Raw genomic sequence first — 25,588 nt, 5'->3', positions numbered from 1 at the left:
GTTTTACTTGACATGCCTGTTTTTGAAAAGCATTTAAATATGTAATGTTGCACTTAAAATGAATTTCAGAAATATAATCGATCCATTTTTTTGTTCTATAAACGCTTTACATTATTCGTGATTTATTCCTAATTCATGCTTCATCTTCTCTCGCTTCAGGTCAGATGCAAGCTACTATTACTCCTTGCCCGCCGGTTGCGCCCAATAGTCAAGCTTCATCCTCGGATCTGCTTCCTAAGGAAGGTTTGGTTGTCATGCAAGTGCAGCAAGCGCTCCGAGAAACAGAAGGAACGCTGGATCTGAGTATCAAAAAGCCCCGACTACAACAGGACTACAATCATTCGATTCAGATTCACAAGCCGCCGACAGTCACTCTCTATCGACCGGAACCGCCGCCGGGAGCGTACTATCATCCTCATACCACGCCTCATCCCGAGCAGGGACGTAACGCAAAGAGTCCGCTAGTTTATGCTTCGACGCCACGACCTCAGGCATCCATCACGCCGAAAATGAATAAGGTCACTGTGCCGCAAACACATCCCAAACTATCGCCAAAACTTAGCAGTATGAGCACACCGGGACACAAAGGTGGTTCCATCACACATGGCACGCCTGTGTCTACGGCGCGTTACGAGGGTCTGCTGCGGCAAATGACGCCGCCCGGTAATCCGCCGGTGAGCGGCGCCTCTGCGAATGTCAGCGAACGTGGTGGTGGCGTCGTCAACGCTAGCTCCGCCGGTCCGGGAGCGCCGAAAGAGACTGGAGGAGGCTCCATCACTCAAGGTACACCGGTCCTTCCGTTTGCAGTAGACAAGCGTGGCGCGCCCATATACGACTATCATCGTACTATTCGACATTCACCCGTCACGGGTAGTGGCAATGTGCCACCACCACCGCCGGGACAGGGCCCTGCGAGTCAATCGGCGTCGCCAGCCGTGGTAGTGAGTCACGGTGGCAGTCAATACAACTCTTATTCCGCCGCGGGACGGCCGCCGCCTAGCTATACGATGGAACAGCAATTATCCAGCCGACAGATCATCATGAATGATTATATCACCAGTCAGCAGATGCATGCGCGCGCTCGTGGTAGCGCTGGCGCATCCGTTACTGGCGAGATGGTGGGTAAGAGCGAACCGCCACCGCCACCGTCGTCAACTTTCTGCTACGCTAGCACGCCACCTCCTCCTCCTCCGCAGACGCATACGCAGCCACGACAGGGTGTTATCCAGAGGCATAATACACAAAAACAAATGCATTATCCGCCACAGCCACCAATCATGGATGCATTTTCCAACTTGGTAGAAGTGGCTATTAAGCAACCTACTTTGCCGGTGCCACATCCACACGGTCATCCGGCTGCGTCTGGAAGCGGAGGTCACGAGGGTCTCGGGAAGACGATGGCGGATCGTCTATTGGCTGACCGTTATGACAACAATCGCGCGTTTCGCGAACAAGAGATACGGATGCAAGAACACCGTATGGCCGAGCATAGGCTCGCGCAGCAGCATCAACGTGAGCGAGAGAGAGAACGCGATATCGTTCATTTGCGGGAAAAAGAGGAACATCGTTTGCATCGCGAAAAGGAATTGCAGCAGCTGGAGCATCGTCTCGCAGTACAGCAGCATCATCAGCACCGTGAGAAAGACTTCCAACAGCAGGAACACCGTCTCGCGTCGCAGCGGGAGAAGGACATGCACGTCGAGCATACCCGTTTGCAGATTCGGGAGAAGGATATTTCGCACGAGCATCGACTTATACATCAACAACGAGAGAAGGAGATCCATCAACAAATGGCAGCCGCCGCGCAACGTGAGAAGGAACACGAGCACCGATTAGCCGTACAGCAACGCGAAAAAGAAATACAACACCAAGAGCAAAGACTCGCCATTCAACAACAACGTGAGAATCCTCACGTTGTTGGATCTCCGATTCAACAGCACGCTGAGCATCGTCTGGCTGTGCAGCAAGCGCATCGTGAACGGGATCTGGTGCATTTGCACCAGCAACAGCAGCAGCAACAAATTCAGCAGCATATTCAGCAGCAACGTATAGAAATTGAGAGAAGACATATGGCTCAGTTGTTCAGAGATCAACAACAGCAGCAACAGCAGCTCGACCGAGATTCGTCGAGATTATTAAGCAGCGGATTCTCGCAGTCCTCTCGGCTTCAGCAATCTCAACAATCTCAGCAGCAGCAGCAGCAGCAACAATCATCATCGCGACAAAATCAATCTTCCAATCAACAACAGAACGATTCATCGTCGACTCTCACAGCTGCCAGTCTGATAGATGCTATCATAACACATCAAATAAATCAGGGCGTTGACAATGCTAGTGCAAGTGGATCCTCGACTAATCAGCCAACGCGTGCTGGCGATCGCCTTTTCCAGGTATAGATGAGTATCTCTCCTGTTTTTTCAATTTATTGCACGACCATTTTACTTCATTGCGCTTTATTTCCAATTTTAAGTGAGTTCTTATATTGCAATCTTATATTTTCTTTATTTTTTTTTGTAGGGATTTCATCGCGAAACTCCGCAAGAACCTAACGGCATAGCCCATAGTCCTGCCGGTGAAGGAAATGGTGGCGGCGCAAGCGGTAACGGAAGTGGCTGCAGTAAAGCGATGACTCTCGGCGAGCATGTTGAGCACATTATATCTAAGGATTATGGTCCACCTCATTCGTCGTATAGACCTTACGGGTAAGTTCCAAAAAATTCATTTTTTGATTGGAAACATTTCTTGAACACTAAGAACAAATTGTTAAGTTTAATTAAGCACAATAAATGCACAACTTTTTTATAATGTGATTTATTTGGTCTTATGAATTTTTATTTTCTAGAATGTGAATTTACGAGAAATTCAAATAAAATTCATAATTTCAATTCTTGAAAGAAAAGAGAGAAAGAGAAATTTTTGTAGATTATAACGATCTCTTTTTTTAAATCGCAATATAATTATTTAATTATTTGCTAGGGAATATATTCTGAAAAAAACGGAAACCTTATCTTTTTCTATTTTTTCGAAACGATAGATATCCAATCTCCGAGGATCAATGGAAAAGACGGAAACATAATGAGCCAGATTCAGTAAAGACCGGGGACGAGCGTCAAATAATACGTGTTGCGCAGCAGCAACAACAGCAACAGCAAACGCAGCAACAGCAGACGCAGCAGCATCAGTCATCGGGAAAGCAACAATATCATTCGGTCGAGCCAGTTTCGCCGCCGGAAACAACCGCCAATCACTACGGACGTCGCTTCTACGAACCGAGCACTGCCACATCCACTTCCGGAACTCCCTCCAACAAGCCGCATCAAATATCGCCGTTCGATTACGTGAAAAACAAGATTGTTGAGGTGATGCGCACCGAGGATGACAAGGCTGGCGGCTGTGGCGGCAGTAGCGGCGGCGACAATGGCGCGGGCTCCGACCGAAATGGAGGCGGCAATACGGTCGTAACGACCGAAAAAGATGAAAAAGGAGCGGGGAGCGTAGATAGAAGCCCATCGGGTAATGGCGGCAGCGGCAGCGGTGGCGGTGAGATGGTGATCGATGACACGGGAGGATCGACTCGTGAGCAGCCACTACCGCCACCGCCCGCGCCGGCAGCCACGACTACCTTCTATCCATTTAGCGCATTAGGAGTTCACACTGGTCCACCGCCGGCTCCGCCACCCGCCTCCGCTACGTCCGCCTCTGTGACAAAATCGGAGCAAATACAGGCCGAGCCGGCGCCCTTGCTATCCGCGCAATACGAGCCGCTCTCGGATGAGGATTGATAGTCTTCTGTAACCGCTCAGTGCTGTAGCTAGACTATTTTACGCTAGCAACGCAAGCTAGCACGATGATTACTGTACGGCTACTACAGATATTACGCAGAGACACAGGCGACAGATGACGTTTCCTAGGATAATCATAGATGATCATCGGTTGAACGATGATTCATTATATTGGACGATTTATTGACGCTCTATGGGCTTTACTCGCGAAAGTCACACTGCGTTCTTATTGATCGCCAAATCCTAATTTAATTTAAGGGACTTTTTCTTTTCATATATACACATATATATAAAAATGTATTCATATGTGTATATATAAATATATATAAATATATATATCTAAATAAATATATATATAAATATATAGCTATATAAATACATATATATTTATATACATGTATATATTTATGAGAAATTGCGATCTCTCCAATGAGGTAAGGGGTGCAGGAGATTACATGTATGATGTTTTAAATGAAGAAATCGCATAAATGTGTATATATATGTTGTTATTTTATGAACTCTGTAATTTCATTGTATTTTTAGTCGGAAATCATTCCCGCATTATGCAAAGAGAAGCGAACACTTTTACGAAACAAATACTGATTTTATTTTGCCTTCTCATGGTGTTGCTCTGGCTTTCAGTTGAACATACGGCGGCGATTAGTTTTATCCACTAATTAGTTATTAACGCGATGTATATATACATACCTGCGCGCGCGCGCGCACATACAATTTATAATACCGATATGGATACTAAATATATATAAATAAATATATATTGTGTTACCGTAAACAGGTTACATTTTATCGTCGTGATCTTAACGGGCTCGTTCTTTTCTTTTTTTTTAAATTCTCGTGATTTAATTACACATGGATCGAATTTTAGTTTAGGGAGAGAGTTTTGTGGACGCGATAGTTCAAAAAAAGAAACTACCGAGAAAATAAAATCGTTATACATATGTAATCGTTAAAAATAACGTGCACCTAATATATATATATATATGTATTTTTCCATTTTTTATGTTTTTCGATACTTGCAGATGCATATGTGTACGTTAGCGTTTGGTGTCACGAAAGAAAAAAAAGAGAGAAGAGAAAGAAAACGAATCAAATTGAAATTCGGTACATCTATTCTTGTTTCGCGTATGTACTAATATACCGAGTGCGCGAGGCTTTAGTCGTATGATCGAGATGAATTATTATTTTTTACGTTGACTTTGTCAGTCCGCGCAAGAAGAAATGCCGATATTCGCGTAAGCATTCGATCTGTGAAATATCTAGGGCTATATATGTATATCCCATGTTCACAATACAAACGCTTTTTTTGTATATAAATGAGAAGTAATATGTAATCATTAAGCGGTAATGATATACAACGCTGATGAGGGCGTGCATGTTTTTATTTGAATGAGTCTGTGATGTATCTGGGATTAATAGGTTCAACTGTGTTACGTACCAGTGCAAAGCGTAGCCTGTAGGCCGAACTAAGAATGAGAGGGAGAGAGAGAGAGAGAGAAAGCGTGGAGATTATGTCGAGTTTCTCAAAGAAGATGTCGTACAATGTATTCTGGTACAATTTACCAGAGGGAATTCGAGAATCAATTTAGCGACGAGAAATTTACTTTCAAAATCGTTCTCTTCTTGGTAAGGTGATTTTAAGAAAACGGAAAAAAAAATCGTAATGATAAGTGTTGTACATAGTATATAATATTAATTTCTAAGTTGAGCAAGTAATATGGCTAGATTATATCCATACATGCTATCGTATAAGGAGTTTAGGTTTAGCGATAAATCGACGTAGCTAGCATTTAGGGGTTTAGAACAGCCACGAACTGATTTTAAGGGAAGAACTTCCTCCCAAACCTATGTTCTCTTATTAATAAATGACAGCGAAACATATATATATATATATATATATATATATATATATATATATTATATATATATATATATATATATATACAGGCGAATTAAAAATTGATGGAATTATCATTCACAAAGCGAAATACGTTGTAGATTTATTTCATCTGTGTTTTAAAAACGCATCCGAGAATATGTACATTTTAACTATCAAAATACATACAGAGATAAACACGCACATACCACACGCAGGTACACATACATACAACACACACACACACGCGTACATGTTTACATATTTTTTATACAGCCTAATTTTATACTTGTAGCTTCAATTGTCTTGCGATCCGCGCCTTTGTTTCTTCGTTATTGCGAACGATTCTTCAAACATTTGCGACAATTGTTCCAGAATTTGTTTAACGCGATTACTATTATCGTGTTATTCACCGCATCTGCCGGATTCCAACACGATTATAATATATATTCCGCATTGTTTCGCGCGGCGACTGAGATATCAAGACTCTACAGAGATTCACTGTACAAAGACGACTGCCTCCATTCGTACGCCGGCGATCGGGCGATCATTCTCACTCGTACTTTTTGCTTCTCTTCGCATCCTCGACCATACAACGAGCGAATATATTCTCAGTTATCAAGCGACGCGGTTGCGTTGCGACGCCAACTATATAAAAAAAAAACTGTTTCGTATAGATTCTCTCGTCTTTTATATTCTCTTTCGTCTCTTTTTCTTTCTCTCTTCTTCTTTCATCTTTTTTAGCGAAGGGGAGCTCGTGACACGCAGCACGCCGATTCTTTTTGTCTCTTACATGATAAGCCACCGTGTCATATACAGACGCGTATTTCTACGAGGATCTTTCATTGTACAAAATAATTGCCGAGGTCTGACAAAAATGTCGAATGCTTCCAAAGTATATAGGTGGAGATGGATAGAGATCATATATATACACACACATACTACATACTGCAGAGAGGCGAATTAATCTAATTAGCCTGAGACATAACATTCGCAACACGTAACAACAAGACAGCCGATGTGGCTCGATCTGCGTACTTCTTGCTTAGAGGAGTGTCCTCAGGCGTGTTACGTTTCTATCTCCTCCTCGTATAGTACCTGAGCGAAACACACATACACAATCTCATATACACAAGATTATATACCTTTGTTTAACGATTCCATCCCGAAGAGATGACACGAATCCAGTGTCCCAGTCCAGTCCAGTCCAGTCCTATCTAGAACTGGACTGGGCTCGACTGGACTGAACTCGCATCACCTTCCAATAGAAATTGCACTCGAAAGGATCCTAAGAAATGCCTCAAATATTTCAAACATCCGAGAGATGATATCGCAAAGCATTTGGAATTGCATTGTGTTTTATAAAATGCCTCTTTCCTTATCATTTCTCGCGTGTATCTATATTACATCCTCCAGATATGCTCGGTCTTGCAGGAGCAATATTGAGCACACTTTGCACAGTTTGCATGTATACATAGAACGCAAAACATATACACCTACATAGATACATATAAATACGTGCGCGCGTGCACGCAGAGGGTGATAACAAGACAAGGTCTGGCTTGAAGAGAAAAAAAAATGGTCGGCGTGTACATATGATATATATGATGTAGACGAACTCCCATTCGTTGATATATAACATAAAGAAATCTTTGAAATCGGGCCTTTCATCGGATCGATTATTACGGGCGATTTTTCCACGTTTCTCAATAAACTCTATCGTTGTCTTTCTCTTTCGCGAACTTAAGAGATATAGCAGAGAAGGAAAAGAATTTAAAGGATGTAATGGCGATTTATAATCTGGCTTTATCGAGCATTTGAGGAAATCTTATAATCAGAAGTAAATTATTTTTTTTTGTCTCAAAAAAATTATTACGTATTATATATTTGATGGCGTATATATATATATATAAAATAAATTAAGAAATTGATGATATGATTTTCTTATGAAAAATGCAATTTAAATTCCCCGAATCGAGTAAGAACCATCAGACAGTAAGTTTCAAGGAAAATTAATTTTTCTTGAAATTAAATAGTTTTGCACAGGGCAGAAATTTTTCTTGCGATACTACTAATTAAATAAATCTCATTTCGAGATTCATTTTTAATAAATCCCCCCCCGTATCTTTTTAATGAAACAGATTAGAAAAATATCAGGACAGAGACGCTGAATCTGGAATTTCTTTGGACTTCGCCCCGATCTTTTTCAGCATACGTTTCTTTAATAACAATTATCTGTTTTAATCACATATGCTATTGTAAATTTATATACGGCAATCTTTAATATGCACCAGTACACATTACTGCATTAAACCGAATTTGCTATAAGAGAATTTTGACAGAAATTAATTTTTCATGAAACACATACTACGCCATATCTACCTGACGCTTATTGACCCAGGGTATTTGAATTTTATAATATATTTTCAAAATATATAAATATCATATATATAAAACTATATATGTAATTATAATCACATTTATGTTAATCAGAAATATTAGATCGATTTTCTCGAGTGTTTGAAAAAGAGATCTTTGATCGCATTTGTGATTCTTTAAAGAAAACACCTGCACGTGCAAACAATCTTTGGTACGACATAATACTGTATAATAAGAGGAAGAAATAGGAAAGAAAAAGAGAAACATCGATGGTACTTTTCTTAAAAAGAAAAAGAGGGAAAGAGAGCAAGAGGACGCGTTCTTTGTAGCGAAGAAACGGTGAAGCAAATTTCATCGCTGTAGCTACCGTGCGATCATCTAGTTTAGAGTTTTAGGCAACGTAGAAGGGCGAGAATTGTCGCGTGTATATGTACCTACACACTCACTTTGTGACACGTTGAGGAAAAATGATCGACTAATTTGTTCGGTGTGTCCATCGTTCGATCCCTTTACGACGTACGCGGAAGAAGACGAAGTCTGTACATAGTGATATGATAACGCCGAGGTACACACACAGCTCCCTCCCAATTGTTGTATCATAATAATAATATTAATAATAATAATAATAATAATAATAATAATAACATCAGTAATGATAATGAATGCATACGGCGCGATCGCGAAACGTCGAGCTAAAGGAATAAAGAAAAAAAGGAAGGAGAAGATAAGAAAAAGAAGCGAAACACTCTATCTAACGAAACGTGATCATTATCCACGAACACACGCTCTGTTAATGCGATTAATTAAAAAAAAAACAAAGTAACTGAAAATTAATTATAGCGAGCGAAAGCATACCACGCCTACAGTAAAAACTACAGATGTAGCATACACGATAATATTATTATCAAAACAGTTCAATGTAAATTGTTATTTTTGTTGAAATAAAAATCACCTCCGTTATAATAACGAGCATTCTCTCGTTTACTGTATCTCATTTCTCTTGAAAAATAGAATACGAATTCGAGCGATTTTGCAAAAATTACAAATCTATTTAGCAAATGGAAAAAAAAAAAAAAAAAAAAAAAAACAGATAAACGCGCAAGTAATTAATTAAAAAGCAAAATTAATATTATAAAATAACTTTTTTTAATGATTATACAATTGTGAGCTTATATATTTGGAAATGGTTACTTTATTTTTTAATAATTGAAACAAGATGCCGTTTCTTTCTATGGTATAAAATAAAATTTACGGATAATAGTTTTGTCGCCTTTTAGACGAAAACTGACTATAATTATCAGATTGATTTCTTTATCACTTTATTATGTTTTTATATAAAGCGCATACAAAATATATATACGTTATGAATATTATCGCTTCGTTGAACAATAATGCAAATATTTCCATTGAAATTTCTATTATGCAAAATATTATAATAATTTATATATATATAAACTTATATTTAACTTACATACAAAAAGAGAAATATTTGCGTACTTTGTGATAAAAATTCATTCTCGTCTTATCCATTAAAATTATGAAGCATTGTACAATGAAGAGTATAAGTTAACAAGGTACTTATATGTGAAAAAAGATACAAATGCATTGTAATATATATATATATCTTTTTGTATCTTTGTATATATATATAGATGAAAAGCAGATATAACTTTATAAAATACTGTCTACCTAAAACTGTATCTATTTAACAAAACCAATTTATTCATGGGAATCTCGTCATCAACACTATAATTGAGTTAATACTGTGATATCTATAAAGTAAGAAACAAGGATACAATCAAATGATCAGGTAAGTTAAATCATGCTCTATTGAAATTTTAATAGTAATAATAGCTGTCTTCTCCGATTGCTTCAATTATATATAAGTTAAAATACTTATATAGACTTTATATTTTTTTAACTTTCAAGCATATTTTAGATCTATATAATAGCTATCTCATTCATCACTTTCCAAATTAATAGCATTCTCTCTACTTAACAATAAATATAGAGGACTATCAATCATGTAAATTATACATGTATATGCGTGTCTCATTTTAAACAATCTTTCTTCTCTCCATAAAAAAAAGAAAAGAGAGGGTGATTATTTAAAATGGAACACCAAATATATAAAAATTCGAATGTATGTGTGTACAAATATTCCCCTATATACAATACATATCATTGGAATTATATATTATAGTTAGCAGCTCTTTCTGCATCTGCGCATTATCCGTTGTATTGAGCTACTAACAATAACAGATAAATAAAATAAGATTATTTCTAGTTAATGTTTTCCACAAACCCCAAGATATTCGTAATTTGTTCAAATGGATGGATGAATCAGATTAATATTCGTATCTCTTATCAGTCTAATCAAAAATACAATACACAGTTTTTATATTGGTCATTTGTGGCATTATAGTGCATAGTTTGAACACAAAAATTTACTCTCTTTTTTCAGCTTCATATTCAAACTAGTAATTGTTTAATAAATTAATATATCTACTTTTATTTCCAAACCGGATGCACATAATTACAATAATATTTATAAATCTCCTTCCAAAAATGTTTCCTTTCATATGTTTCTCTGTATCTACAATCATATAGTTACAATCTGTACAAATATTTAAAAGAATTATTGCCATGCATTCATAAAGAATGAAATTGTTTACATTTTACTATTGGAATACACATTGTTTTGTATTGCATTTAATTTTCAAATTTATTAATGTCACAGCAATATCTGTGTGTTTATCTAGAAACAAATTTAACATTGCATTTAAAAATATTGTTCTTTTTTAGTTCAATGTATATATTTTATGAATAGACATATCTATATTTTTAAATCGAAATATATGCAAATTATGAATTATACATATTTTTTTTACTTAACAAGCTCGAAAAAGGAATTTTTTTGTAAGACATCTTCAAGTTTGATAAGAAAGTATTAATAATAATTTTTCAAAAAATATACATATATTCTATTATTTGTCAATTCAATACTATAATTTGTGCAGATTGTTTAATATTGAACGAATAATTGAAGATACATAATGTATGCTTATATGATACATAAAATATTAGAAGATTAATTGACATTTTGTGTGCACAATAATTATCATAATATATTGATAGAGGTAGTTTTTCTTCATACATTTTCCAACAATGAGACAATAGTTTTAAAATAGAAATATTATTAATATTCCGTGCCTACCTGCGATATGATCATTCAATTCTTAAAACTTGTGAATACTTGTATACACATTTATTCTTGTTGCTAACATACGTGTAGCAAAAGTATCACAGAATACGATGCTTTAATATTTGTTCTCGAAAACGTGTACTTACAAAAATACTGCATTGTTTAATATTAATTAATATAGGCGTACAAATATAGCAATATAGGATTGTGAATCCAAGTCTCATCTCTTCGTGTACGCAATAACATTCGTATGAAAATATACTACACACTTTCTATCCTAAATTTTTACATTATTTTACATTAATATCTTAAATATTAACGTAAAATAAGATAGCATAAGAGTATAATTTATATTAACGAATATATTAATAAAGATATATATAATGAATTTGTGTGTGATGTATATACATACAATAGGCAAGGCAGGTTTTGTCTCCATCTACTCTTTTTCAGTAATGATACATTCGATCGTCCTATAGATATTCGCGTCGAACATAAGTGACTCGAACGCGATAAAAATACCGATACTTGAAATATCGTCATTCATAATATGAGGTATATAATATGTTCCACAGAATAGCTGCGGTCATGAGTCCCGTATAGGTGAACATGCTGGCCCACCAAATGACTTTCTCCCAAGTTTGTACTTCGAGATTTCGGAGAATGTTTATGCCGACTAGAAGTCCCGCTATAGCGCCGGCCAAATGGGCCACGTAGCCGACCTGGTCATTAGTGTCAAGAACATAACGATTGTATACGGCCTGACCGACGTCGACGCTCGTGACAACGAGGAACACTAATAGCTGCAGGACGGCAAATTCCATTTGTGACCAATTCATTATAATAGTTGCCACGTGAGCGGTAATCAATGCGTACACACCGCCCGATGCACCGGCCAAGTAAACCGTCGGATCCGAGACGGATGTACCGAGTGAGCCGGCCGCTACTCCGGCTATGTATATTATCAGTACTCTCCACCATTTGTGTACCATCTCCAGCGGAATGCCCAACATAATTTGTACTAGTAGGTTAACGACCAAATGAAAGATTCTATGAAATATAAAGGATAGAGATTTAGAAATACATTTAAAAAAGAAAATAGACAAATAAATAAATAAATATATATATATATATATATATATATATATATATATATATATAATTATTTCTAATATATTTCTGCGAAGAAATTGTGCAAGTTGTAAATTATATTGATTAAGATATACACGTACCCAACATGCACAAACATATATGTTAGATACCGCCAGGCTTGGAACCTCTTGTGTGGATTATAAATAAATAATGTAGCTGCCGGGCCTTCTACAGAAAGAGATTTGTGCTTAATCACATCATATATGAACAAAATGATTTCTATTATCGATATGATTATCATTGCTATGGCCGGCGGTCGACAACTGTACTCATCTTCGTACAGCCCATCCGGATAATCGCTAGAGTACAGAGAAGATTCCGTTATTGTACTTGTTTGTTGTTGTAGGCGTTGTAGATCGGTAATACGTGAAGAGCGGCCGCCTCTTTTACTAAGCTTGGCAGCCTGGGAAGAATAGCCAAAGCTCGAAGGAGAAGGAGGAGGTGGTGGTGTATGCATTACAATACTGATTTGTCGCTGAGGAAAATACCTCGAACCCCCGGAAGTTTGCCTCATTGTACGAGTTGGTCGTTGAGGTATCATAGAATGGACGTATCGTTGCACAAGGTGTCCAAATATACCTTGCATGTCTTTTCTGTGGATCTGGAATAATAAGAGAAACGATTGCGATGAGCCATTGACAATTTTTTATAATATCAATATATATTTCTTGTTATCATGAAAATGGAAAAAAAGATTCGATTTTCAGTATGTAGCAACTTTTAGAATAATCTGAAATAAACTCTGACCAACCATTGCTATGAATTCTGGATATTCCAAGTAACCAGAATCATCCAGATCCGCCTTACGCATTATTGTGCGAATCACCCCAGCAGGAATATCGTTACAAAATTCTGGACCACATACCATTGCTTTTAGCTCTTGTAGCGATATTTTTCCATCTCCATCAAGATCATACTTTTCAAAAATACCTTTCCAATGCTGTAGAAAACAAAAAAGAATAATTTAATAATATATTAATATTTTTGTATAAATACAACTATTTAACACAAATATATTAGTATTTTTAAAAATTGTCTTTGGTTGTGACCAAATGTTATCAATACTATAGGAATGATAGTTTTTTTTACAAATGACTCATACGCATAAACTTGCTCATAGGTATGATTCATTTGAAAGTAAAACTTTATATATATAAGCTGATATATATATACATAAGCTATATATATATATATATATATATATATATATATATATACAAGTAGTTTAGAAAAGAATAAAATCTCACGATATAATATATAATAAACATGTTGTAATACAGTAATTAATAAAAAAATATATATCTTACACATTTTTTTTAAAAGATAATTTTAAAAGATGTGAAAAAAGTCAAAAGTGCTAACAAAACATTACATCTATATTATTGATGTACTTTATATAAACAGTATATAAAACACAAAACATTACTTACGGCTTCATTATACTGCAGCGGGATGGTCACTGCAGTCTCGCCCTCTCGATTAGTCGACATTTTTATCAATTTGAAACCTCTGCAATGTAAACATTACTTGCGTTAATACCTGGATATTCCACATCTTCAATAATCGAGCATATATTTATAATATCCTAATTGCATATGAACCAATACAGTAGATTTTTCACTCTCCCTGCCAAAGTTCTGTATAGTCTTTTGCTGTCCAAGTATTTACTTACTAATGATTATAAAGGATCTATGTATATATATATACATAGGAGTCTTTAATGAGAATAGATACCGAAGAGAGACTGAAGATACTCCTAATTCTGGTGAAGACGCACCTAAAAGATCGAGAATTCCGCGAGACGAATTGGCGCGTTAACAGAGGAACACGTTTTACCTGACAAACCGGACACAGACCACAGACGGCCCTCGTTTCGCACGAGGATAAGGCGTGACTTGGTTCGCCTATGTGTACCGTCTCTTGTGAGTAGCCGATTCTACTCAACTCCACATTACATAGGTCGCGATACCTCACACACATACACACACGCACACCACGTCATTAAAACTCGCGTACTACATATTGGGCGGTCATTCGGTCCCCGATAACGCCGGCGGCGATGACACATTTCCCCTTATCTCGAGCAAATACGCGCGCCACGGAAAATCGATAAAGCCGATCTGTTCACCACGTTGCTCCCGCCAAAGAGTGCCGCCTGTCATACGATGTATGTATCATGGTACGCGCGCCAATATTCAGTCAAATTCTATATCTATTATATATAGATGACGTTTCCCCTAATGACGTATCCTAACCTTCAAGCTGTTGTTAAACTTGGCAGATTGAACCAAATTCTCTATGCACTGAGGAACTTGAACCTATCGAGATTGATTTTTAAAAGCTTGAAAAAGAGAGAGAGAGAGAGAAAGAGTGAGAGAGGACAAGGTATATACGAAGCAGGAAGAGAGTGCACGCCATCAGCGACGTGTCACTGACCTCTCACTCTCACCGCGTCTCTCCGAGAGTCTCTTTCTCTCCCAGTGACAGATCGAATTTTCCGCGTTCGATTTACGCTCGCAGATTTAACGGCTCGCGTATTTTAAACGAGCGTAACGGGACACAAAACGACCGGATCTTCTCTCGCGATAAATATATATACACTCTCGCGTATGTAGACTCTGCAAAGATACGAAAAAAATCATCAGTTAGAAAGCATGTACTACGAAGAAGTTCTTAATTAGCCTCTTTGACAGTTCCTTGACCTTTTCTTTGACAATCGTCTCCTCTCACTCATCCCCCCCTCCCCCCACCACCGGTTCCGATTGATAAGACAATGGATTCCGGAGATCGGGTCCTCTCTTCAGATAGCTTCTTTTCTTTTTTTTTTAGCTGAATCGTTTCGCGTAACTGTACACTTCTTTTGAAAGATATACGCGATTTTGCGCGGGTTTACTCCCACTCACGCTATTCACGTATGTCTAGCACGTGTGTCTGAAAGAGATTTTGCGCGCTATTTCGAGATTACGTTCATTACAAGGAGTTCCATTGTAATTATTATACATTCATATAATATATAATAATATATATTATATATGTATGACGCTATAATAGATAATGGAGCTTGAGAATTTTCTGCTTTATTCGGATAAGTTCTTTTTCACAGGTACAGGATGTATTCGAGACAATTCAAGGTTTTACAACGCATACACACACACACACACACACACACACACACACACACATACATGTCAATATTATTACGCCGCTAATACCAAGAATACTCTCGTCTAATATATCGAGACATGACATTCATCATTTCCTGAAGTATTAGCTTGGCGCATTACACACAGTGACTCATCGGAAATTCGCTAATGATGCTACAAAAAGGAGGAAAGAAACTCTTTGCAAACATATGTAAAGTAGGAAAAATATATATGCCTATGTCACGATTACATATTGTTCATATGATATAAATTTTACGCGCAATATAATTAATTTTTATTCATTTTGCATATAATTAATTTTTCAATAGAAAACCGAGAAAAATTGTATCTATTTTTTTCCTCGCAACGACTGCGAATTTGATTTCACATACGTCAGCGATGTCAGGAGGTTGCCTAGCGACGAACGAGTCAACAAACGAATCATTTTGGATCATTGACAGTTTGGGAAGTTGTGGCTCGGCGTTTTGATTCTGTTTTGCAACAACAATTGAATCGTCTCATTAATATTACAATTTAAGAATGTCCCGCAAAGTGGAAAAAATGAAGATAGCTGCGAATTACAAAGTGAACGAACCGATACATAATTTGAAGATAAGGTAAGCGTATCGTCTAAGTTCTTTCTTACATCAACTCGACACATAAAAATTAAAATTAATATTAACACAAGTTTGAGAGCCAAATTCGACTTTATGTGTTGAGAGAAAAAAAAATTTTGTTTTTACGTTATATTATTTTTTTACTTTATATTACAGTCGTACTGTGTATACGTGAAATATACAGGGTGTTTCAAAGTTAAACGATCAAACTTTGCCAGTTAATTTAGAGATAGAATTTAATTTAATTTAATTAAAAAATAATTAAATATATGAAGCTGTTAAAAAACGATGTGTGTATTGATGGTAAAATCAGATCGTAGAATTGTCAATTCTTTATATTCTATATATGTATATAGAGTTGATAATTCTTTTTCCTATTTGAATCCTTAAATTCAAAAAATTAAATAAAAAAAAATTTTGTATTGTAGAAATATCTCTTTCCTCTCCTCTCTCTCTCTCTCTCTCTCTCTCTCTCTCTCTCTCTCTCTTTTTTGCATATCTGATAATATTAAACCGGTATGAGACTCTTCCGAAGGCGTGAAGGTTACGAAGAAGTAGCATATTTATGTGATGCGTTAATTTCCCGTTTATCTTTTGCGATGTATCAACTTCTTCGTTCATCCATTAGACCGTGTATCTATGAATACGTTTATATAATCAATCAAAATGCAAGGTCTCGTTGTTTCTCATTTAACTTTATCGCATTTTTATACATACATCGTTAAACGCTCCTTAATTTTCTTAAGGTAATAAATACTGAATTAAACAATCTTTATACATTATAGTTAATTCCGCATTCCAGACTCCGCGAAGATTAAAGACGCGGAAATTAAAATCGAAGGACAAGTTTGCTTGTGTCGATGTACGTGAAAATTTAAAATTACCGATGTCGAGATCATTATATAACTATATGTAATATCGCGCGTATTACCTTTCTTTTTTGTCAGCGTATTGCCGCTTGACATTTGCAATCGTAATTACGAATATCTTTTGTTTCGAGATAATTAGATTCTTTGTTTCTTTCTTTCTTTTATGAATTGACTTGTTATACTTTTCAGCAGAATATTGCGAGGAATCCCATGTGTTCTATTTTTAGTTCTATATTGTCATCTTCATAATAGACAACGATAGGAAGCTTCGTTTTGTAGAAAATTTAAGTATTGTGAAATATTTTTTTATAATTTAAATATATATTCAAGAAAAATATTTAATAAATCTTTTTTATTGTACAGAGAAAATTTTGAAAGTTTTTTTATAAAAAACTTAAATGAAGCTATTCGCGGGATATAACATGTACCCAATGTTTTCCACACTTAATTCACGATTAATTCACATATATATGGGAGGAAACAAGCAAGGATGGAATAGAACGATATTAAATTTTTCGTGTTTTCGCGGAATCGGGAAACGATGAATCTCGGACACACATCTGTGGCCGCGGATCACCTTTTTCAATTTACACCAGATATCATTTCATCAGCGTTCGTTTGTTGTTTCAGAGTGCGAGTCGCTCAGCAAAGATCTCCATTGGCCGAGCTGTTGGCCGAGGAGTCCAAGGGCGGCGAGACCAGAGACTCTAATTTCTTGGAGGAGGAGGACTGTATTTTTAACTGGCAGGAGAAAGTGTTCGGTCCATTCGAGATAGATTTCTATGCGGATGAGAAGAATTGTCTGACCGATTGTCAGCGGGAATATCACCGGCGTATCAATGATGAGCAGCTAAAGGGTGCCCGATTATACTCTTACACAGACAACGATTCTTACTATATCAATGATGATCTTTTGACGACACCTTACAGGCAGGGATTAGATTTGTGTGACTTTTTTTAGATAATTTATTGGTATACAGAGATAATTTTTATTCAATTGTAACAAATTTTTTGGAAAATTATTTTATGCTTATTATAATGTAAAACTTGTATAACTATAAAACTAGTTTATCCATTATTTTCTATTATCTAAATTCCTCTTTACTTTATGAGAATAATGTGGCGTTTTTTTATCGGCTAGGTAATTTGAATAGCTTAATTCAACTCACAGCTTACATGAACTTTTATTTATTGATAAAACATACTCTATATATGTTTCGACTTTTATTTATTTCTAATTATTTTCTTTTAAAAAGGAAGAAGCTTTGTATGCCCGTAAATAAAAAATTAATGCTAATCTATTTAAATAGTTCCTCCATATTTTCTATAAAACTAAACTTTGTTTTCTCAAATTTTTTTGTATATAGGATTGAGGAATAGGAAAAAATAATTTTTAACAATTCTGTTTGATTCTTATAGATCATATTTGTCGAAAAAGAATCAAACCGCGTTGCCGGCCATGCAGAATCGTAAGCCCTTCCGGGAGCGATACAATAAAAGAGTGTTAGACGACAGATCTATAAAAACCAGAATCCGATCGAGCCATTATCTCTATACCGAACGCATTAGCATGCACATAATAGCTGATCTGTCTCATAGAGACGAGCCTGCGACCATCGGATCGGCGGACTCGGAAACGTTGCTCTGCTCCGTGACTTATGACAAGGCACGCAAACAGCTAACGATTAATCCCGATTTCACGATCGACGACGAACGCGAACGGCAATACAGTGTCACCAATGGCCACGGCGTCAAGTTCAATTATCGAATCGAGCACGTTTCCGCGCGACCGACATTGATGGAATTGCAGGAGCAACGCGAAGCGATGCGGCGTGTAAGTATGCGGCTATTTACAATGGACGATTTTCCGCGGCATTCCAAACTTCCGCGTCACCGTGGCCACCGCATTAAAAAGATCAAATCTTTTCATGGAAAACTCAATCTCGGCATTTCCGAACGACACCCGTTTATGCGGCGCGGTTACATTTATATAGCCATTCTTTCCTCCGGTTCTGACTCTTTTTTTGTATGATATATTACTATATTTACGATAATATTAATTATAATGATATAATATTAATCGTAATAGAGTACAATATTCGCTTGCACACAATATATATAAAGCAAATACTAAGGGATAGAAAAATAATTTGACTTTTTAATTATTATAATATATTATATGTTAATCTACGAGAGAGATCAATACGTATACACATTTACAATCTCTGTAAAAATAATATTGTTCAATAGTAAATTGCTATACTGAAATTAGAAGTTTGTCCGTCATCGTTACTCCGCGAAAAATGAATGTGCAATAAGACATACATGATGCAACTGTATGGGAATTCACAACGATGACGATTGCGAATTATTTGCAGAAACGATATTTATACAGTTAAAAATCTTTTATCACAAACTCTCTTTATTTCTCTCTCTCTCTCTCTCTCTCTCTCTCTATCTATCTATCTATCTATCTCATTAATTGCCTCTTTAAATATACATAGAGAAATAAAAAAATTATATTAATTGTATTAATATTTATCGTGGCATGACATTTCTGAGGGAAATGTAGTAGTAATTAACCAAAATTAATTAGTAATTTTAATAGATCACACATAAAAAGAAATGTAATTAAAATAGCATACGTTTTACTTAAAAAATTTGAATACACTCGTCGAATTTTCTTGTTGAAACAGTCCTCGATTATGCGGTAATGTTCGGTCAGATATGAATAAACGACGACATGGCACGTGGAGAACGTTGTTTATCGAATTGAAGACGATGAAACAATTTGACATACACATTTATCCACTCATTTGTGAGCGAGCTCAATTGCTGTTAATTTAGTTGGAGAGTTGCGAAAAATCACAGCGAGTTCGTCGCGATGGGGACAACTCTTACCGTTTATTTTCAATATTAAAAAAATGATGAGAAAAATTTCATGTTTGTTTATACGATTAGGCGAGTACGTGATCGAAAACTTCGCTAATCAGAAAAAAAGCATACGTACCCCACGTAGGAAACTTCCGACATTTGTCGCATCGCTCTCTGCTGAAAGAACATGATTGTCGTGCTGAATTATTATTGTAGAAATTATCCTCGTCCAGAAATTATGACATCTTCGAAAAGATCCGTCCGTTCCATCCCTCTTCCGATCGTTTAAGACACACCCAAACGATTTTTGCGGCCCATCAATTTCATTGTATATTTTCGCGCATGATAAATAATTAATAAAGGAACTGTTATCGAAAATTACTGCTCGGGATATATTGATGTAACAATCATATCAAGTGTATGATGATGCGCGCACGTATATTCATAAAATCAAGTTGACTATCACACTACCCACGATCAACTGAATCCATGGTTCTCCGAATGTCTTCTTGAACACTCTCTGCCATGAGATTGTATGTTAGTGCTATCAGCCTATACGTGTGTATATATAGTTTACACTGTCCACAGTGGGGTAGGAGTATATCTGCAAACACAGAAGCAGCTTTCACACACTATCCTACGCTAAATAGAGGATTAATCTACGTTTGCACATCGCTGCACCTCATTGCAAACTGACGGTATCGGATTAGTAAATTTTATTTTGCGCGATATAATGAAAATATATCCAGAAATATATACAGATCATATTAGAATTTGCTTGAAACGTTGTCTTATAATTTGAGCATTTGCTCGTTCAGCAATTTTTCGTTAACAAAAGCAATTTCTCTTACTGTGAAGGAGTTCTTTACTTATATATTATCTTTACTTATATATTATTATTACTTATTATCTTTTAAAATAATTAAATACGAAAAGAAATATTTTTGACATTAAACATATTTTAAACGTGTGCAGTTAAAAATTATCAAGCTGAATAGATTGATTATAAATTATTTAAATATTAATTATTAATTAATTAAAAATTAATATTTTCCTTATTGCAGGAAGTACAACAAGAGATTGCTTATAAAGAAGCAGAGTTATACAAGGAACTGCAATTGCCACCGGCGAATTTATCTACTCTATTCTTAAACTTAGATATTGTGTCAGCTCATGGTTTCTCCTATGATGGATTGTTTATTACCTATTTTATCGATTTGCCGCAACATTGGACTACAAAACAGAAAGAGAGATTATTCGGGAGAACTCAGAGGTGTCTTTTAGAAAATAAATCGGCGTATTTTAGTTATTGTACTGATATATCCTTGCATTATCCATCAAATGAATCTCAACAATTAAGTGGTGATACACACATCGGCAATACTTTGGCCCCTCGTTTATTATTTTCCGTGGCATCTTTGGATAGTTGGACCAGGTAAAAATCAAAGCTTTATTTGTTGATATTAAATAAAAATTAATATTTTTATTTAACTTGATAATTTTATTTTTTATATCTAATTTTTAATTTTTTATATGAAATTGTTAGTTCAAAGAAAAATTAATCAATCTTAACGTATAGGTATCGAATAGAGGGATACGCAGCGTTACCAATACCAATGACACCTGGTACATATAAATTTACAATCCCTACATGGCGTGCAAAAGACAATATCATCGATGCGTTGAGACGTTTTTTTATTGGTGGTTCTTATGAGCTCGAAGATATTACATATTGCAGTATTCCAATGGTGCATGAGGGTAAAGTTTTAGACAAATCAAATTTAAGGATTATGTCAGGTGGAGATATTGAAATTAATATGAATATTATAATTCAAAATGGTATACGCATGAAACATTTTAATTATGAAATCGATAATTCCGATAGAGTAAACACTGATGCACTTATGAATAATGTTGAAAATGTTCTTGAACAATTTAAAGCGGCTAAGGAACGCATGATACGAATAAGAACGATTAGTTCTTAGATATAAATTATTCCAAATAATGATAATTAAAAAGACTAATTAAAATCAAGTTTATAAATAAAATGTATGGGAGAAATATAAAAAATAATTAAGTTACAAATTTATTTTTTATTATGTATATATTTAATATGTTTTATATATAATATTCAATAATATATATTGTACAATTATGTTAATTTTTGGACAATGGATGACGAGATGACAGTTCGTAAATGACACATGAAAAATGCCAGACTTTTTACTCAGTCTTTAATAAAATGTCTTTTGTTATGTATATATATACATACATGTATGCATATGCATCTATGTATGGCCTATGTATAAGTATGTACATGTCCCAGAATAAATTTTTATATTCTATTTTATACTATATTTTTTTATTACATTATATTTAAAAGTTTAAATTTATTCGCGAACAGCAAAATATTTATACTGATTCGTAAATTACATTGTTTAATTATCGATTGTTGATAATTTGTTGACTACCAATAATATAAAACTGTAAAATTTAAATTCGTGTTTCTTTAATAATTATATTAAAGTCCGATACTTTTATTTAAAAAGGCACAAATTTAAAATTTAAATATTTTTGGAATCGTGTACCTCTTTGCTGATTATGATATAATGCTGATCTTTTAATACTTAATTAATTATAGAATTAATTATTTATTTATTAAAAAATTGTAAATTCTTAATTAAAATTTTAATAAGAAATATATAAATTTATTTTTAATTAAAAAAAACTTTTACTGCATTGAAATATGTACAAAGATTTAAAACAAAACCTGATTTTGAAATCTTTTACATATACACATATGATGAGTTGATGAGATCTAAACAGCGTCTGCTAGCGTTCGCACTACTGCGCATGCGCGGGATTTGTTCCTCCGTCTTCCGTCTCGTAACTCGTAACGCTGCAACAACCGGGAACTCCGTTCCCCACTGACATGACAACACATAAATAATTGTTATTATTGACAGACCGATAATATGTAAACTGAAATTTTTTGCGGCGCGTTTTCGTGTGTATTTTCGAGAACACGCTTGGCGGATGTAAATACTTTACGGGCGACTTAAGCCCGTCGAAAAACCGCGGAATTTCGCACGAGCTTCATTCAGCAAAGGCGAGATTTTTTCCATCAAACTTGCCGTCACACGCGAGAATATAGGTTATGTGAGCTCCCGAGTTGAGTGAGTGAGCGACTAAGCTCGTTGCACACTCTTGCCCGTTTGTGGTGAGCTTCCCCGCGCGCGATGGGCCAGGGTACAGAAACGTGCGCCGACCGACCCACGGAGGTTAGCGTCATCAGATTCGTCTCACGGAATCGCACTATTGAGGAGATCGCGCCGAAAAAGGTGAAGTTCACGGGGAAGAAGCCATTGGTTGCGTGGGGTTGATGACCCCTAAGCCAAAACAAATAGTACAATAAACTGAAACGGGTGTAAAAACACAAAGTTTTACTTGATAAGTTTTGCTTTATCTCACTCTTTGGCGTAAATTCAATAGACATTCTCAAAATTTATTAGACATACTCGCAATAATGTGCAAAGCAATAATTGATTTTATTCTTTTGTATATATTGTATGTTTTACTAAGAATGTCTATATATATAAATCAAAATTAATCAAAGTACCTGGGCTGTGTTCTGATATTCACTGTCAAGGCTGACAATCTATGAGTTTTTTTACAAAATTTAGTAGATACTCTGTATAATCTATCAAATATCAGATTTTTTAGAATTCCAGTGTGTTCAAATCTCAGTACTGAAAAGCATGGAAATAATTCCTATATTTATTAACAATGTAAATCATGTAATAAATATACAGTATATATTTTGCAATATTTATATCATCAACATTGTCAAAATTGCAATGTATGCAATGTAATATACATTCTTGTTACATACATTTATGAAGAAAAATCTCACTAACATTAAATTATTTTCCAATACATAGGAAGTATATACTTGTAAACAACAAGGTTGCGGTAAGATATTCACCAATCAAGATGAATATAAGACACATGAAGTGCTGGAAGCTTTAAAGATTCGATTTATGTGAGTTTGAAAAAAAATTTATTATTTGTATTAAATGGACAAAAAAGTAATATTATAGATATTTACAGATTTGTTAATTAAAAATTATAATTAACTCATTGTAATTAAGATTCTATTGTGAATCATTTCATTCAATAATATTTAATTTAGAATCTCTTTTGGGATTAAAGTTTCTCTATATATATCTATATAATATCTATATAATATCTATATATCTGTAAACTTTTTATAGTTGTCGTGAGCCAGGTTGTGGAGAAGAATTATCAGATCCAGGTAGCATGTGGCGACATTATCAAGAATGGCACAACAATGAAACAAATGTTTTTGCATGTCCATATACTAATTGCGGATCTTTGCATACTACTAGTAGTAATCTCGAGGAACATATTGAGAGTTGTCATAGACAGCCACCTACACTGCCAATGGAACCTGAGATAATTTGTTTTGAAGGCCCTGAGAATGTGATAGACGAAGAAGGCATGCAAAAGACTGATGAAGGATGTTACGAAAAATTGTCAAGCGAAAACTTTACTTTAAAGGAAGAATATGGAAGTAACGAAGAAAGTTGTCACATTAGAGACGAGACTAAACTTCAAATAAAGAACGACTTTTGTCACGAGCAGAATAAGATCGCAGCTCTTACAAATAGCGAAGATTATTCGAATAATGAGCCTTTAAATGGTATTAATAAGTTCCCTAAAGGTGAGGACCTACTTATAATTAAAGATAATTTCTTACGAAAATACGATACTGTCACACCAAAGTGCGAGGATATTCTCCAAGTAGAATGCATGCAAGACAAGAATAATGTCGTTTATATAAACGGTGATATAACTATTACAAAAAATATGAAAACGGAAGTATGCAATTTAAATTTACGAAATCAAGAGCATAGAATAGATTTGGGAAACTTGGAGCGAGTTTTTCGGAATGGTCTCGAACGTGAGAACTCGAAGATCGAGGACAGCTCGATAGAAACAAACAGCAATTGTTCAGATGACGAAGAATACACTCCGAAGAAACAACGCATGTCTAGGTACAAACAGGAAACATATAAATGCGACGTCAACGGTTGCGGGAAGAAGTACAAATACATATCGCACTATCGTCATCATCAAGACAGTCATAAATTAGTTACAAATACAATTAGTTCCAATACTGGTAAGCAAGTGTCGAAGGTAAAACAAGGAAAGGCATCCACTGTCAGCTTCTTCATGTAGGTACAATTATATATATATATGCGCGCACGCGTTTTATTTTAATAATATTTAAACAATCTAATATATGTGTGATATCTAGATGCAAAATGCCTGGATGCGGTGCGCAAGTAAATAATGTAACTGGCTTATGGAAGCATTATCAGGATAATCATGCCAATTCCAAGCCATTAGTCGTACAAACTGCCAAGAATAATGAAGTATTCCGGTAAAGTATAAAGCGATATATTAATGATATTACGCTCATTGTAAGCGGCGTATATCTGTGGCATAAATAATCGTATTAAATAAACATTTCAGATGTAAGATACCAGGATGCGAATTAGAATTTAATACAACATTAATGTTGTACAAGCATTTCAATGAGATTCACTCCAATAATTCCATTAGTACTCTGCGTTGATACCACTGCTT

General features: G+C 35.4%; 4 protein-coding genes across 10 annotated transcripts in view; 3 read left to right on the top strand and 1 right to left on the bottom strand.

Annotated features, from left to right (window-relative positions):
- Positions 1-5,273, top strand: part of Smr (nuclear receptor corepressor smrter) — a 35,892-nt gene extending 30,619 nt beyond the window's left edge. The window contains exons 14-16 of the mRNA XM_070305312.1: positions 160-2,390; positions 2,518-2,702; positions 3,035-5,273. Coding sequence (XP_070161413.1) covers positions 160-2,390; positions 2,518-2,702; positions 3,035-3,782 — 3,164 coding nt within the window. The 3' untranslated portion in view covers positions 3,783-5,273. The remainder of the gene's footprint in view (positions 1-159; positions 2,391-2,517; positions 2,703-3,034) is intronic.
- A 5,768-nt stretch (positions 5,274-11,041) lies between these two features.
- Rho-4 (rhomboid-4) lies at positions 11,042-20,449 on the bottom strand. 7 transcript variants are annotated; one of them, XM_070304979.1, is made up of 6 exons: positions 20,052-20,449; positions 13,843-13,921; positions 13,164-13,352; positions 12,901-13,013; positions 12,493-12,711; positions 11,042-12,310 (listed from the first exon to the last, which is right to left on the bottom strand). In XM_070304979.1, exons 1-6 carry the CDS (start codon positions 20,102-20,104, stop codon positions 11,800-11,802), a joined length of 1,164 nt encoding a protein of 387 aa, XP_070161080.1. In that variant the 5' UTR covers positions 20,105-20,449; the 3' UTR covers positions 11,042-11,799. The 7 variants fall into 7 exon arrangements, with proteins under 7 accessions (XP_070161080.1, XP_070161079.1, XP_070161074.1 ...); XM_070304978.1 differs by having other exon boundaries at positions 12,493-12,580; positions 12,743-13,013; positions 20,052-20,448; XM_070304973.1 differs by having other exon boundaries at positions 12,493-13,013; positions 20,052-20,448.
- Mks1 (Meckel syndrome, type 1) lies at positions 15,752-22,206 on the top strand. The gene is made up of 6 exons (XM_070304972.1): positions 15,752-15,771; positions 15,885-16,172; positions 17,672-17,971; positions 18,461-18,875; positions 20,980-21,350; positions 21,495-22,206. The coding sequence occupies exons 2-6, from the start codon at positions 16,096-16,098 to the stop codon at positions 21,898-21,900; spliced, it is 1,569 nt and encodes a 522-aa protein (XP_070161073.1). The 5' UTR covers positions 15,752-15,771; positions 15,885-16,095; the 3' UTR covers positions 21,901-22,206.
- Positions 22,207-22,806: 600 nt separating this feature from the next.
- LOC138938157 (zinc finger protein 292) lies at positions 22,807-25,386 on the top strand. The gene is made up of 4 exons (XM_070304939.1): positions 22,807-23,256; positions 23,857-23,957; positions 24,190-25,173; positions 25,257-25,386. Exons 1-4 carry the CDS (start codon positions 23,155-23,157, stop codon positions 25,384-25,386), a joined length of 1,317 nt encoding a protein of 438 aa, XP_070161040.1. The 5' UTR covers positions 22,807-23,154.
- Positions 25,387-25,588: the final 202 nt, after the last annotated feature.

This window comes from Polyergus mexicanus, unplaced genomic scaffold (assembly GCF_030449975.1).
Source record: "Polyergus mexicanus isolate NDT 795.1 unplaced genomic scaffold, iyPolMexi1.0 SCAF_12, whole genome shotgun sequence".
Lineage (NCBI taxonomy): Eukaryota > Metazoa > Arthropoda > Insecta > Hymenoptera > Formicidae > Polyergus > Polyergus mexicanus.
Note: the sequence above shows the minus strand (reverse complement) of the source record. Positions and strands in the feature narration are given on the sequence as shown.

Coding starts and splice junctions, on each gene's coding strand:
- LOC138938157 (XM_070304939.1), top strand. CDS start 23,155: ATGGGCCAGGGTACAGAAACGTGCGCCGACCGACCCACGGAGGTTAGC. Junction 23,257..23,856: donor AGGAGATCGCGCCGAAAAAG/GTGAAGTTCACG, acceptor TCCAATACATAG/GAAGTATATACTTGTAAACA. Junction 23,958..24,189: donor GCTTTAAAGATTCGATTTAT/GTGAGTTTGAAA, acceptor AACTTTTTATAG/TTGTCGTGAGCCAGGTTGTG.
- Rho-4 (XM_070304973.1), bottom strand. CDS start 20,104: ATGTTCTTTCAGCAGAGAGCGATGCGACAAATGTCGGAAGTTTCCTAC. Junction 13,014..13,163: donor ATCCAGAATTCATAGCAATG/GTTGGTCAGAGT, acceptor TTATTATTCCAG/ATCCACAGAAAAGACATGCA. Junction 12,311..12,492: donor TATATGTTTGTGCATGTTGG/GTACGTGTATAT, acceptor TATATTTCATAG/AATCTTTCATTTGGTCGTTA.
- Mks1 (XM_070304972.1), top strand. CDS start 16,096: ATGTCCCGCAAAGTGGAAAAAATGAAGATAGCTGCGAATTACAAAGTG. Junction 18,876..20,979: donor AACGCGAAGCGATGCGGCGT/GTAAGTATGCGG, acceptor TCCTTATTGCAG/GAAGTACAACAAGAGATTGC. Junction 21,351..21,494: donor TCTTTGGATAGTTGGACCAG/GTAAAAATCAAA, acceptor CTTAACGTATAG/GTATCGAATAGAGGGATACG.